The sequence below is a fragment of the Dendrobates tinctorius genome, unplaced genomic scaffold (assembly GCF_039654945.1).
Source record: "Dendrobates tinctorius isolate UK_male_01 unplaced genomic scaffold, ASM3965494v1 ptg000048l, whole genome shotgun sequence".
Lineage (NCBI taxonomy): Eukaryota > Metazoa > Chordata > Amphibia > Anura > Dendrobatidae > Dendrobates > Dendrobates tinctorius.
This window is the reverse complement of record NW_027361716.1, coordinates 19894033-19907434: the sequence shown is the minus strand read 5'-3', so window position 1 is coordinate 19907434 and position 13402 is coordinate 19894033. Positions and strand designations below refer to the sequence as shown.

The following is a 13402-nucleotide window of genomic DNA, read 5'->3' as shown; positions in this document are numbered from 1 at the left end:
TATATGTCTGCAGTGTGATATCAGTGGTCCATAGTCATTTAACCCTTTCATTAACGCCCTTCGGTGCCCATTTTTGTGTGTTTTATAGTTTTTGTAGCTGTTTTTAGGTGTATTCACATCAGGGCTCCTCGCTGCATTGTATGTAATTATTGTGATGATGATTTTTTGTTGTTAAACCTATAAAAACAGAACAGAAAGAATTGCCGAATAAGAAACCAACTTCAGCCTCGTTATTACTCCTCCCAAACTGTCCCTAGGCCACGTTCACACGTACGGTATGTGGTCAGTGTTTTACCTTTACACATGTTCAGTCTTTTGAGCGTCTTTTGGCCAGATCTGAAGCAGAACCGTCCATTCTTGAGGAGACTTTCTTCCTGAAAAACGTTGTGGTTTGTACATGTGTTCACCTACCCTTAGGGTTTGCCCACACTGAGTTTAAGGCCGGTTTCACACGTCAGTGGCTCCGGTACGTGTAGTCACAGTTTTGTCACGTACCGGTGACTCTGACATACGTAGACCCATTCAAATGAATGTGTCTCTGCACATGTGAGCGTGTTTTCCCGGACATACGGTCCGTGTGAAAAACACGGAGACATGTCAGTGTTTATAGGAGCGCACGGTCCGCAAAACGTGCTTAATACGGCACACGGAGAACAGTTCACACTGTCCTCCATGTTCACGGACGGCCGCCGGGGAAGAAGCGCTTTTATAAGCCGCTGTTCCCAGACGGCTGGTGCTGAACTCGGCTGTCATTCTTCTCTCCTGCTCTGCCGGCAACAGCGAGCAGCAGAGAATGAATGAAAAAAAAACCGACGTGGGGTCCCCCTCTGTTTGTGAACCAACCCGGCAAAACTAACAGCTGGGGGCTGTTGATCTTGCCCCCCCCAGCCTAAAAAACAGCAGCCCGCGGCTGCCCAGGAAAGGCCGTTGGTGGTTCTGGAGGACTGGAGTTGGGCTGCTGGCTTTTGAATGCAGGTGATTCCGCTTGTGTTCATTGAACCATACGGAATCACCGCGTCCAATACATTGTAATTTTATCTTGCGGAGACTGAGCGTCTCCGCAAGATAAATAGACATGCTGTGGTCTGGAAAGACATCCGCATGTCCGTCTCTGCAGGGAAGCCAAAGGTGCCAATGCATGCATAGTGGAGATGGGATTTCTTGAAATCCCATCCACTATGCTGTAACATCTGGCTGCTGCGGATTGGACACTGCAGATGTACGCAGCGTCCATCCCGCAGCATTTACTGACCATGGGCGCGTACCCTTATTCCTCAGCGCTGCTTTTTATGGAACTAAGGAATAAGTGAATAACCTACGGCATATCTTCCAACCGTCCTGAATTCAGCCACAGTTTATAATAATGTAGTAAGGAAAATTTGGTCATCTTGACCTCTATCTCATAACCCAGAAGCAGGTTATACATGTCCACAGAGATGCATTATAGATATAGCAATGTATTTCTATTGTCCCTGTAGACTGATGTGAAGAAAAAGGTTTTCTTATTCCTATAACAGGATCAAATAAAAAAAAATTTGCAATAAAGACCAATAAGAAAAGTAGTGAATTAAAAAAGATTTTTATTACAATAAATAATAGTGAATAATTAATAATAGCAGCTGAATCAAAATAATGGAGCATGTTTTAACAAAAATAGTATTTTTCCCCTAATATACCCATTAGGGAGAAATAATATTGCAAAAATGCCCCAAAAGAGCCCAAAATAATATATGTGTATACTATAAAAAATGTAAAAATATATTTTTCATTTATTTATATACATATTGAGAGACAGTGACCGGCATTGTTGTAAATGGCCGGTAAGTGTCACAGAGGAGGGGGGTCCTCTGCGCTGTAAGCCAGTAATGTTACTCTGGGACCTCTAGTTCTACAATATGTGTTTATAAAGGGGGGCTTACAGGGTTAACTGGAGAGCTGGGCGGGACTGACTAACCACACATACCTCCCACACTCTATGGGGGTGGTTTCAGCTACATAATGTGACCATGGTTTGGGTCACATGATTTTCAGAGTTGTAAGGTCCTGAATGACCATCTGAAGGTGTGCAGAGCCACTTGGAGCTTTGCAGAGCTTTGCGGAGACGTGCAGAGCGGTGTAGAGCTGGGCAGAGCAGTGCATAGCCTCGCTGTACAGAGCCGTGCGGAGCTTTGCAAAGCTGGACAGACCCTGGCAGAGCGGCTGCAGGAGCAGCAGCAGCGGCGTGTGACTGGCAGCCGGAGGTGCCAAGAGAGTCAGTGGCTGCAGTAGGAGCTGTGGCAGTGCCATCAGGAGCTGGTGAGGTGTAAGAGGACATCGGAGGTCCAGATCGTACAAACTCTTAAAGGGCCAGTGCAAGCCCAGAGAAATAATAGTGTACTGTGTGAACTGGGACTTGAGAGTGCCTGTCCACGGGGTGTACCCCAGAGAGGGGTGGTGTCCCTAAAAGGGGTGTTGTCCAAAAAGGGGATGGTGACCCAAGCAGGGATGGTTGCCCAAAAGGGGTGGAGTTCCGAAAGGGGGCGGTGACCCAAATGGGGGTGGAGTCCCAAAAGGGGGCCAGCAAATGAGCCTTTGGACTGTAGCTGGGGGCAGTGAAGTTCCTGCTAAGCAGGTCCATGCTATGCTGTGGATAGCTTGGTCAATGAACTGACATGACAGTGCCCCTTCTGGATGGATTAAGAATGGGTGATGGGACTGATAGACCCGGGGAGTGGAGTGTCTTTGCTGAGGACCCCTCCTCAACATTCTGGGTTGCCTGGGACGGGGCCGAGAGTGAATGGCTCCAGTGGGGACGATAAAAGACCTTTGACAGTCTACCTCTACATTGATGCGACTGAGATGTCCACGTACTACGAAGTGACGCTAGTCCCGGACTTTCTGTATACTATGGTAATAGGTCGGGACTTGGAAGCCCTGTGGGACTGGTGGATAAAGGAAACAGTGTCTGTAGAGTTAATGTGTGTCCAAGGTAATGATGTTGAGAATGCGCCCCCTAGAGTTGACAGTCCTAAGTTAGGCATTACCAAGGAAAATGGTGGACAGGCCCAACTTAGGCTGCTTTCACATTAGCGTCTGTTTGCGCACCGTGTAATCCGCAGCAATCGGTATGCGTCATGTTTCCCTATCTTTAACATGATGGATGCAGGCGCATGCGTTTGCATCAGTTCGCATGCGTCAGCGTCCGCATGCGTTGCTTTTCGATATGCGGCGGGTTCCGGCGAACGCATCATGTTGGACTTTTGGAAGCGGAAAAAATCTGTCAAATATGCGCATTACTGTCTATGGGAACGCATGCGTATGCAAGGACATACGTAAGCACATGCTTCTATACGCATGCGTTTTTTAAATGAGTTGATCCAGGAAGTGATTCATCCACCTGATGGTCTGCAAAAAATTTTTGTTCAAGAGCTGTTTTGGTTATTCCACGTAATCTTTATGTCTTTGAGTGCGCTGAATCCGAAAATGACCTCCGTTTTGTCATAGGACATCACGTTTTCTGACAATTTAAGTAACTATGTTAAATAAGAAAATACCTCAAAATAAATGAAAATAGCCTCATAAAATTAATTTTTTATTACAAATGTTTCATGAAAATCATTTTTTTAACTGCAATGAACTCACTAACGCACACTAAAATTGATTCTTCCCTGTGAGGCTTCTCTTGGTACATTTACGCTTGTGAGTAGCATCTGTAATGTTTCTCTGAAGCGTCCAACAGTAGTCTGACATCATTGTAATGCTCCATCTTCCCTGGTATCTTCTTTCCATCTCTTTAATGTCCTGGTGGAATCGTTCACCTTGCTCTTCACTCACAGCTCCCAAATTTTCAGGAAAGTTGTCAAGGTGGGAATAGAGGAAATGCACTTTCAAACTCATCAGGCAAGCTAAAGCTTGAAATGCTTTCAGCATTCGTCCGATGATTTTTTTGTAGTCAGGGTCTTTGTTATTGCCTAAAAATTTCTCTACGACCTCTTTAAATGCAATCCACCCTTCTTTTTGAGGATGCGTCATGGTATTGATAAACTCTTGATCAGCTATAAGCCTTCTAATGTCTGGTCCGACACAACACAACACACCTTCCTTCAATTTTGCCTCCGAGAGGCCTGGAAACTTGGTGACCAAGTATTTGAAGCATTCTCCATCTTTTGGAAGTGATTTTACAAATTGCTTCATCAATCCCAATTTGATGTGGAGAGGTGGTAGAAGAACTTTATGGGGAGGAACCAAAGTTTCTCAGAGGACATTTTTTTCACCAACTGAGAGCACCCTCGGCTGCCAATTCTTCTTGGTCCAGTGATTTTGTCGGTCTCGACTGTCCCATAGACACAGAAAACAAAGGTATTTGGTATACCCAGCTTGTTGCCCGAGCAGCATGCATAAGACTTTCAAATCCCCGCACACTTGCCAACCGTGGTCTTCATATTTAAGTTTACGAAGAACCAATTCCAAGTTCTCGTAGGTTTCCTTGAGGTGTACGGAATGACCTACAGGGATGAAAGCAAAAAAAACGCCATTGTGGAGTAAAACTACTTTGAGACTTCTTTTTGAAGAATCTATAAAAAGACGCCATTGCGCTGAATCATATTGGATTTTGAATTGACACATCAAACCTTCGACATCGATGCAATAAACCAACTTTTCTTCCTGGGCAAAGTAAGGAACGAACTCGTCTTCACGATGTCTGAACCATGAAAAAGACACTCCTGGCAACAATAAATTCTTGCTTTTGAGCCTTGATCCGAGTAACTCAGCGGCATCTTTGGGAAGATTCAAGTCTCTTACCAAATCATTCATCTCCTGGGAAAACAATTTTGGTCTTGTATCATCTTCAAAGTCAGAACTTGATTCATCATCTGGTTCAGGTATGACTCCACCTTCATCGGAGCTAGTTATCTCTTCCAAGGTAGCAGGGGCCTTGGGTACTGGTATATCTGTGCCATGGGGGATGGGGCGAATTGCTGAGTGAATATTGGTGTATGAAATGGAATGCTTCCATTCTGAATTATACCCTTTCACATCGCATGAACAAAAGTAACAATCGTCACTATGGTTCTTTTGCTCTCGCCATACCATAGGAATCCCATAACGGAAAGCTTTTTTCTTACCCTTGAACCAATTTCGGAGGTCCTAAACACACCGTTTGCACACTTTATTAGGCGCCCAAGCTTTACCTTGATCTCCAAGCTTTAGTACGAAATATGCGAAGTATACTTTTTTCACAAAGTCTGTAATATTCAGCTGTTGCTTCAACACTGTATATTCACCACAAATGTAACAGAAACTGTCAGGCCAATTAATACACTTCCGCAGAGCCATAATGCTAATTTTGGGAAACTGTTGAATATGACGAGCTAACACGAACTGAGATTAAAAAGTGTGAACAGGCGAGAACCAAGATAAAACAATTGAAACAAGCCCGGGCATGTTAGAGCCCGCTTGTTCAGCTTGCAACATGTTGATGCTGGTTTCATTAGCTCACTCTGCAAGTTCTTTTCTTTGAAAGTTATATTTTTTTGGCATTGTATGTCTTCAATGCATTGATGTGAATTAATTAATACCGTATACTCGTGTATAAGCCGAGATTTTCAGCCCATTTTTTTGGGCTGAAAGTCCCCCTCTCGGCTTATACACAAGTCATATACTGGGGGGGATCGGCGGGGGAGGGGAGCGGGGGTGTCAGATCATACTCACCCTTCTCTGCAGCTCCCCTGCTTGTTCCATGTTGTCGGCGCTGCTCTCTTCCTGCTTCAGCTGTCAAATGGTACCCGCTCATTAAATATGCGCATATTTAATGAGCGGGTACCACGTGACCGCTGAACCAGGAAGAGAGCAGCGCCAATAACATGGAACAACAAGCAGGGGAGCTGCAGAGACAAGCGCCAGGACCCGTGAGTATGAACGCGGGGGGGGGAGGGAGGCATGCATAGTCACCTGTCCCTGCGCTCTGCTGTCTTGCGTCCTCTGCAGTGACATTCAGGTCAGAGGGCGCTATCGCGCTCTCTGCCTGCACAGTCACTACAGAGCGCAACGCTGATGAGCAGGGGGCAGCGACTGAGGTGAGCATACAGGTTTTTGTTTTTTTTGTAAGGGAGGCAGCGGCAGCAGCAACATGATGGGGCCACTCACTGTGCAGATAACTGGGGCCACTCACTGTGCAGAAAAGCTGGGGCCACTCACTGTGCAGAAAAGCTGGGGCCACTCACTGTGCAGAAAAGCTGGGGCCACTCACTGTGCATAACTGGGGCCACTCACTGTGCAGATAACTGGGGCCACTCACTGTGCATCATAACTGGGGCCACTCACTGTGCATCATAACTGGGGCCAGTCACTGTGCATCATAACTGGGGCCACACACTGCAGATAACTGAGGCCACTCACTGTGCACCCTCGGCTTATACATGAGTCAATAAGTTTTCCCAGTTTTTTGTGGCAAAATTAGGGGGGGGGGGTCGGCTTATACTCGGGTCTACTTATACTCGAGTATATACGGTAGTAATTTTGACTTTCAAAACCCTAAGATTAAAAAAAAAAAAATTGAGAAAAATTTACTAAATTTCAAGAGAATTTTGCATTTTGTGGCAAATCCTGACGTCCAGGATTTTTTTCAATTTTTTTTCGTTTTCAGCGCACCAAAATACATGGAAGTTAGATAAAAATAATAAAACAGCTTTTTAGTCACAGACCTGTGAAATTGAGAGCTCTATAAAAGGAAGTGTGGACACGGCAAGGCCATAGCGCTCTGGACTCTGGACGATATCACAACACTGGCTATGTAAGTATAGAACCTTCGAAAATGTCTAATAAAAAAGAAAAAATGCCAGCTTACCCAGTTGGTTCAAACGATAAGCTGCTATACTGTATAGGCTCTTAGCAGCGGATAAATGACAAGAGCTCTTGCCAACAATAGATGCGAAAAGGAGATGAATCCAGCGAGCCAAGTTTGAAGTACATAAAAAATCTTTTTCTTTATTTCAAACGTAGATTAAAAATATTTATCCATAACAGCATATTATAAATATAGGCAGAGATGGGAAAAATTACTGCTGTAAAGCGCACGGCAAGACTCGTTTCGGCTAAACCTTTATCATTGCCATAATACACATTGCTATTTTTCTGGGATATAAGAAGGAAAAGATCCTAAGGTAGGTGGTGCTATAGTTGATTAAGCGTTAATAGATCACACTTGTGAGCATCCACCTATAAGATTAACTATTTAAAAACAAGTGTTAACCCTAACAAAAGCTAATACGCTAGCAGCAATTTTTCCAAATATTTTACAAATATTTTACAATACATAACATAACAGAATATATATACAGAGATTTTTTTCATGTTATCCTCCACAATACTTCCATAATATAATTTTTACTCAAAAAAAATATATATTTATGAGCTTAAGACAGAGCAGGTTATAATTGTTAACATAAGAATCATAATTTTAGGATTTTTACTATATTCTAATTAAATCTTGTCTATTATTTAAGCCTATTGGCATCCTAGTTTCCAAAGTAAAAATCCAAGCAGATTCTCTGTTAAGTAGTTTACGTTTTCTATCGCCCCCTCTGGTAGACCGTGTTACTAACTCTATTGCTTTAAACCTGAAGCTATCAAAATTGCCAGAATGATATTGTGAAAAATGCCTGGAGACCGCTGATGGATTGAAGCTGGAGGGGTTAATAGCATCAGAGATGTGTCTTCTAATTGTTTTCCTCAGTTTTCCCGTTGTGCAACCTATATACTGTTTACAACATAATGTACAGTCAATCAAATATGCTACGTAGGTGGAATTACAGTTCAAAAAACTGTTGATAGGATATTCTTTGTTGCTATGGAATGAGGAAAATTTGTCGATTTTATGTGCATATTGACAACAAGTACATCTCTTATTTCCACATTTAAAAAACCCCTTTAAATTCAGCCAGGTGTCACTGGTTTCCAGCGAAGAATTCAAATACAGACTAGGCAATAGTTTATCCTGCAAAGTAGGTGCTTTTTTTGCTACATAAGTGATTTGGTTTTCTGCAATATTTTGTTTTAGTTTTGGATCCTGGCTTAACACAGGAATATATTTCTTTATAATAGAAACTATGTTGTTATACTGGAGACTATATGGAGTAGAGAAATTTTTTTTTATTATTTGGAGATTGTGATTTTTTTGTTGTTTTTTTGTTTATTATTAAATCCTTTCTATCAATATCCTTAACTATTTTGGTTGCTCTCTCTGTAACATCCAATTTGGATATCCTCTATTTTTTAGTCTCATATTAACTAATTCCTGTGCATTTTTATATGTTTTTGGATCAGTTGAATTTCGTTTATACCTTATAAGCTCTCCTATGGGGATATTTTTTAGCACATGTTGAGGATGGCAAGAATCAGCTGCCAGTAATGTATTTTTGGCAGTGCTTTTGCGATAGGGGCTAATAAAGATGTTTTTGTTGTCATTTTCATCTAGACCTGCTGTTAATGTGACATCTAGAAAATTCACTGAATTTTTATTCCAAAAATGTGTAAAGGCTAAATTGAAATCATTCACATTAATGCTGTTTATAAAACTGGAGGCTTCCTCCTGTGTTCCTTTCCATATAATTACTAAGTCATCTATATAACGCCCTGTCCACACCAGGCTTTTAGAAAAAAGATTGGAGTCAGCATATAGGACCAATTCCTCCCATCTGGCCATAACTAGATTTGCCAGAGACGGGGAGAACTTGGCCCCCATGCTGACTCCAGTCTTCTGCAGAAAAAATCTGCTGTTAAAAGAAAAATAGTTGTGACTAAGTAAAAACCTTACTGCCATTACCAAAAAATCCTTGATTTCTATAGCATAATTGCTAAATGTTTCTAAGTGATAAATTAAGGAATCTATAGCCAAACCATGAGGGATCGATGGATATAATGAAACCACATCGCTTGTAATCCAGGAGTATTGATCAATCAGAGATACCAAAGCTTTAGTTACCATGATGGAAAATTGTGTATGGGAGGATCAATACTCCTGGATTACAAGTGATGTGGTTTCATTATCCAATCTTTTTTCTAAAAGCCTGGTGTGGACAGGGCGTTATATAGATGACTTAGTCATTATATGGAAAGGAACACAGGAGGAAGCCTCCAGTTTTATAAACAGCATTAATGTGAATGATTTCAATTTAGCCTTTACACATTTTTGGAATAAAAATTCAGTGAATTTTCTAGATGTCACTTTAACAGCAGGTCTAGATGAAAATGACAACGAAAAAAATCTTTATTAGCCCCTACTGCAAAAGCACTGCCAAAAATACATTATTGGCAGCTGATTCTTGCCATCCTCAACATGTGATAAAAAATATCCCCATAGGAGAGCTTATAAAGGTATAAACGAAATTCGACTGATCCAAAAACATATAAAAATGCACAGGAATTAGTTAATATGAGACTAAAAAATAGAGGATATCCAAATTGGATGTTACAGAGAGCAACCAAAATAGTTAAGGATATTGATAGAAAGGATTTAATAATAAACAAAAAAACAACAAAAAAATCACAATCTCCAAATAATTACAAAAAAATTTCTCTACTCCATATAGTCTCCAGTATAACAACATAGTTTCTATTATAAAGAAATATATTCCTGTGTTAAGCCAGGATCCAAAACTAAAACAAATTATTGCAGAAAACCAAATCACTTATGTAGCAAAAAAAGCACCTACTTTGCAGGATAAACTATCGCCTAGTCTGTATTTGGCTGAATTTAAAGGGGTTTTTTAAATGTGGAAATAAGAGATGTACTTGTTGTCAATATGCACATAAAATCAACAAATTTTCCTCATTCCATAGCAACAAAGAATATTCTATTAACAGTTTTTTGAACTGTAATTCCACCTATGTAGTATATTTGATTGACTGTACATTATGTTATAAACAGTATATAGGTTGCACAACGGGAAAACTGAGGAAAAGAATTAGAAGACACATCTCTGATGCTATTAACCCCTCCAGCTTCAATCCATCAGCGGTCTCCAGGCATTTTTCACAATATCATTCTGGCAATTTTGATAGCTTCAGGTTTAAAGCAATAGAGTTAGTAACACGGTCTACCAGAGGGGGCGATAGAAAACGTAAACTACTTAACAGAGAATCTGCTTGGATTTTTACTTTGGAAACTAGGATGCCAATAGGCTTAAATAATAGACAAGATTTAATTAGAATATATTAAAAATCCTAAAATTATGATTCTTATGTTAACAATTATAACCTGCTCTGTCTTAAGCTCATAAATATATATATTTTTTTGAGTAAAAATTATATTATGGAAGTATTGTGGAGGATAGCATGAAAAAAATCTCTGTATATATATTCTGTTATGTCATGTATTGTAAAATATTTGTAAAATATTTGGAAAAATTACTGCTAGCGTATTAGCTTCAGTTAGGGTTAACACTTGTTTTTAAATAGTTAATCTTATAGGTGGATGCTCACAAGTGTGATCTATTAACGCTTAATCAACTATAGCACCACCTACCTTAGGATCTTTTCCTTCTTATATCCCAGAAAAATAGCAATGTGTATTATGGCAATGATAAAGGTTTAGCCGAAACGCGTCTTGCCATGCGCTTTACAGCAGTAATTTTTCCCATCTCTGCCTATATTTATAATATGCTGCTATGGATAAATATTTTTAATCTACGTTTGAAATAAAGAAAAAGATTTTTTATGTACTTCAAACTTGGTTCGCTGGATTCATCTCCTTTTTGCATCTATTGTTAGAAAATGTCTGTCTCTCACTGCCTTTTTTAATTTGTACTAATTTTTTTATGTTTACTTTTAGATATGTCTACTGGCCTGGTACAGTGGTTGGCTTCTGGTTCGCTCCTGGTGCAGCAGGTTTCTCCAGTTCGTTTCCTGGTGCTGCTTTCTGTCATGGTGAGGACAACACTGTCTATGTGTAACACATGGACAGGGAACTGTCAGAGCATCTAGCGGCATGCTGGAGTTTAAGACTCTAAGAAGAGTTTTGCAGTGGCTGTTAAACAGGGACCTACAGACACTAATCGTTTTTCTCCTGAGTGGCAGAAGACTACAACTCCCAGGGATCCTTGTTCCAGTGAGATGATAGAAGAAGGGAGGAGGAGGGACTTGGGGGAGGAGGCTGGAGAGAAAGTGAAAGCAAATGGTGAGAGGAGAGAAAACATGGCTGCTGCTGCTGGTTATGAGAAACAGAGCGGTGTGGATCTTGATTCCCCTAAGTTGCAGAGTGTGGGGGACCCCGCGGAGATACCAGTGTTGCTGGAGAGAGCAAAGATCCAGAGAGTCCTGCCAGTACTCCCATCGGATAAAGGTCTAAATCCTGCAGCCCTCAGCTGGAGTCTAAAGAATCCTCCGATTGTTGGAGACACAGTGAGTGTTCTGCTGAGACTTGTGATTCTATCAGCGCGACTTTCAGTGAGTACACTGAAACTGAGACTATTGACAGCAACATTCATTTAAGTGCACCTACGTTTTCTACTTTGTGCGCCAACCTTCCTTTGTGCGCCAACATCCGCGGCAACTGGGCCCCAACGGTCAGACTGAGTAAATGCAAAAGAGGGGGAATTGGCCACGTTATATTTGCAAGGTTGGGGTTTAATTAGTCTGTGATGGGTATATGACTTTTATAGAGCACAGTAAATCGCATTGTATGTTTATTCCTGTGAATCCATTTTAATTCTGCTTCATAGCAATAAATCTGTTAAACTGTTTTACTCCTGCTTCCTGAGTGTGTACCAAGCTGTGGCAGGGGTTTCCCGAATCAGCCCTTGGCAGAAGATAACTGTCCTCCTGCAGCCCAGAAACAGAGCTCCAATCAAGATTCGGGTTGAGGTACTGCGTACAGAAGAGGTGAGACCCCCCCATAACACCCAGGGTACAGTGGTAGCCATAAAGGGGTGTTACAGTGGAGGCACTGCTGAGATTTCAGAACAAACACAGGAGTATTTACTATGGAGACTTTAACAGAGCGAGAAGCGTATTTGTGGTGCGGAGAGATGGATGTTACAGCTAAACAAATCTTTACAGTGAGTGGTGAGCTTCGTGATGCGTCTGATGAGGAAATTCTGAAAATAGTTAACCGACTCACTGAACTTGCCCACCCTAAAGTGGTCGACCGCCGGGAGGAAAAAAAGGGACAGTTACCCACAGTCCTGACCTCAACTGAGCAGAACTTGAGGAAAGAATATTTCCCATCCATGATAGCTGTGTCCCCAGAGTATGGTCGACAATGGAGGATCACTTGGCCTATTGAGTCTGAAGTGGAGACCTGGCAACAGGAATCAACCCTTCAGTCTAGAAAGACTAGTGAAGGTTCGCCCTCTACTTCATTTAGAGTCAGTCAGGAAGAGACAGCGGCCCCTGCAGATGTGCTTATGATGGCTATGAGACAATTAGTCAGTCAGTTTGCAAAGATGCAGCCAGAGGGGAATTACCGTCTTCTAAGAATTTTCTCGGGTGCCCTCCCCACCCCTGCTGGAGAAGAGGGATATGATACTTGGAGGGATGTCACTTTGCTGTGCTTAGAAGAGTGGCAGTGCACGGATGCAGTAAAGAAGCAGAGAATAGTAGAGAGTTTGAGGGGTTCTGCTATGGAAGTGGTGCAGACTGATTGGCGGAACAGGCCACAAGCAACTTATCAAAATTATATGAGTGCTTTAGAAGATGCTTTTGGATCCCCTGAAGATGCTACTGATCTTCTTTATAAACTCCGTACCACCTACCAACTGCCAGATGAGAAGATGTCTGACTATCTCTACCGGTTAGACAAGCTGGTTCATAGAATAGTATCTAAAGGTGGAGTCAGCCCTAAAGAAGTTGATCAGTATCATCTGGAACAGGTACTCAGAGGAGCTCTCTCACGCATGATCCATTTGCCCAGCGGATGAGGTCTTGTGATAGAAAGAAGATTCCTGGTTCTATTGATGAGCTGCTTAAGGAAGTTCGCAAGGAGGAGTTTATTTTGGCAGCAAGTGAGAAGACATCCCCTCGGGTGACTACTGTTGCCCTGAAGCCAGCAGCCGACTGCCGAGAGATGGAACTGCTGACAGTCATCGAGAAACAGGGGTAGCAGATTACACAATTGTTAAGTGCCCAGGCCAAGACAATACAGTGGCTACAAAGTGCTGTGGAGGTAGCCGAGAAGCAAACCCTGGTTTCAGGGAGTGAGAATGATGACCTCTGTAGAGTAAAGAGTATGAGATCAAAAGGGTGCTTTCTGGGAGTCCAGACCATATGGCTCGTCAGTATCGGAAGAGGTGGAGCTCAAGGAACTCTTCACATTCGTCCAAACAGACTGGGTGGATGGATAGGGTCCCCGCCTCGGAGGTGAAGACTCGGTGCCATGGACATCAAACTAATGCCCTCTCTATGCAATGCCAAGTGACAAATGTGA

The 13402-nt window shown here is 42.0% G+C and overlaps 1 protein-coding gene across 1 annotated transcript; it reads left to right on the top strand.

Annotated features, from left to right (window-relative positions):
- Positions 1-11960: 11960 nt before the first annotated feature.
- LOC141090271 (paraneoplastic antigen Ma1 homolog) lies at positions 11961-13078 on the top strand. Its single transcript, XM_073576365.1, has 2 exons — positions 11961-12848; positions 12890-13078. Exons 1-2 carry the CDS (start codon positions 11961-11963, stop codon positions 13076-13078), a joined length of 1077 nt encoding a protein of 358 aa, XP_073432466.1.
- Positions 13079-13402: the final 324 nt, after the last annotated feature.

What these genes read in the sequence shown, in the direction of transcription:
- LOC141090271 (XM_073576365.1), top strand. Translation starts at nt 11,961, where the DNA reads ATGGAGACTTTAACAGAGCGAGAAGCGTATTTGTGGTGCGGAGAGATG. An exon ending in ATCAGTATCATCTGGAACAG is followed by an intron (nt 12,849 to 12,889) that starts GTACTCAGAGGA and finishes CCATTTGCCCAG; the next exon opens with CGGATGAGGTCTTGTGATAG.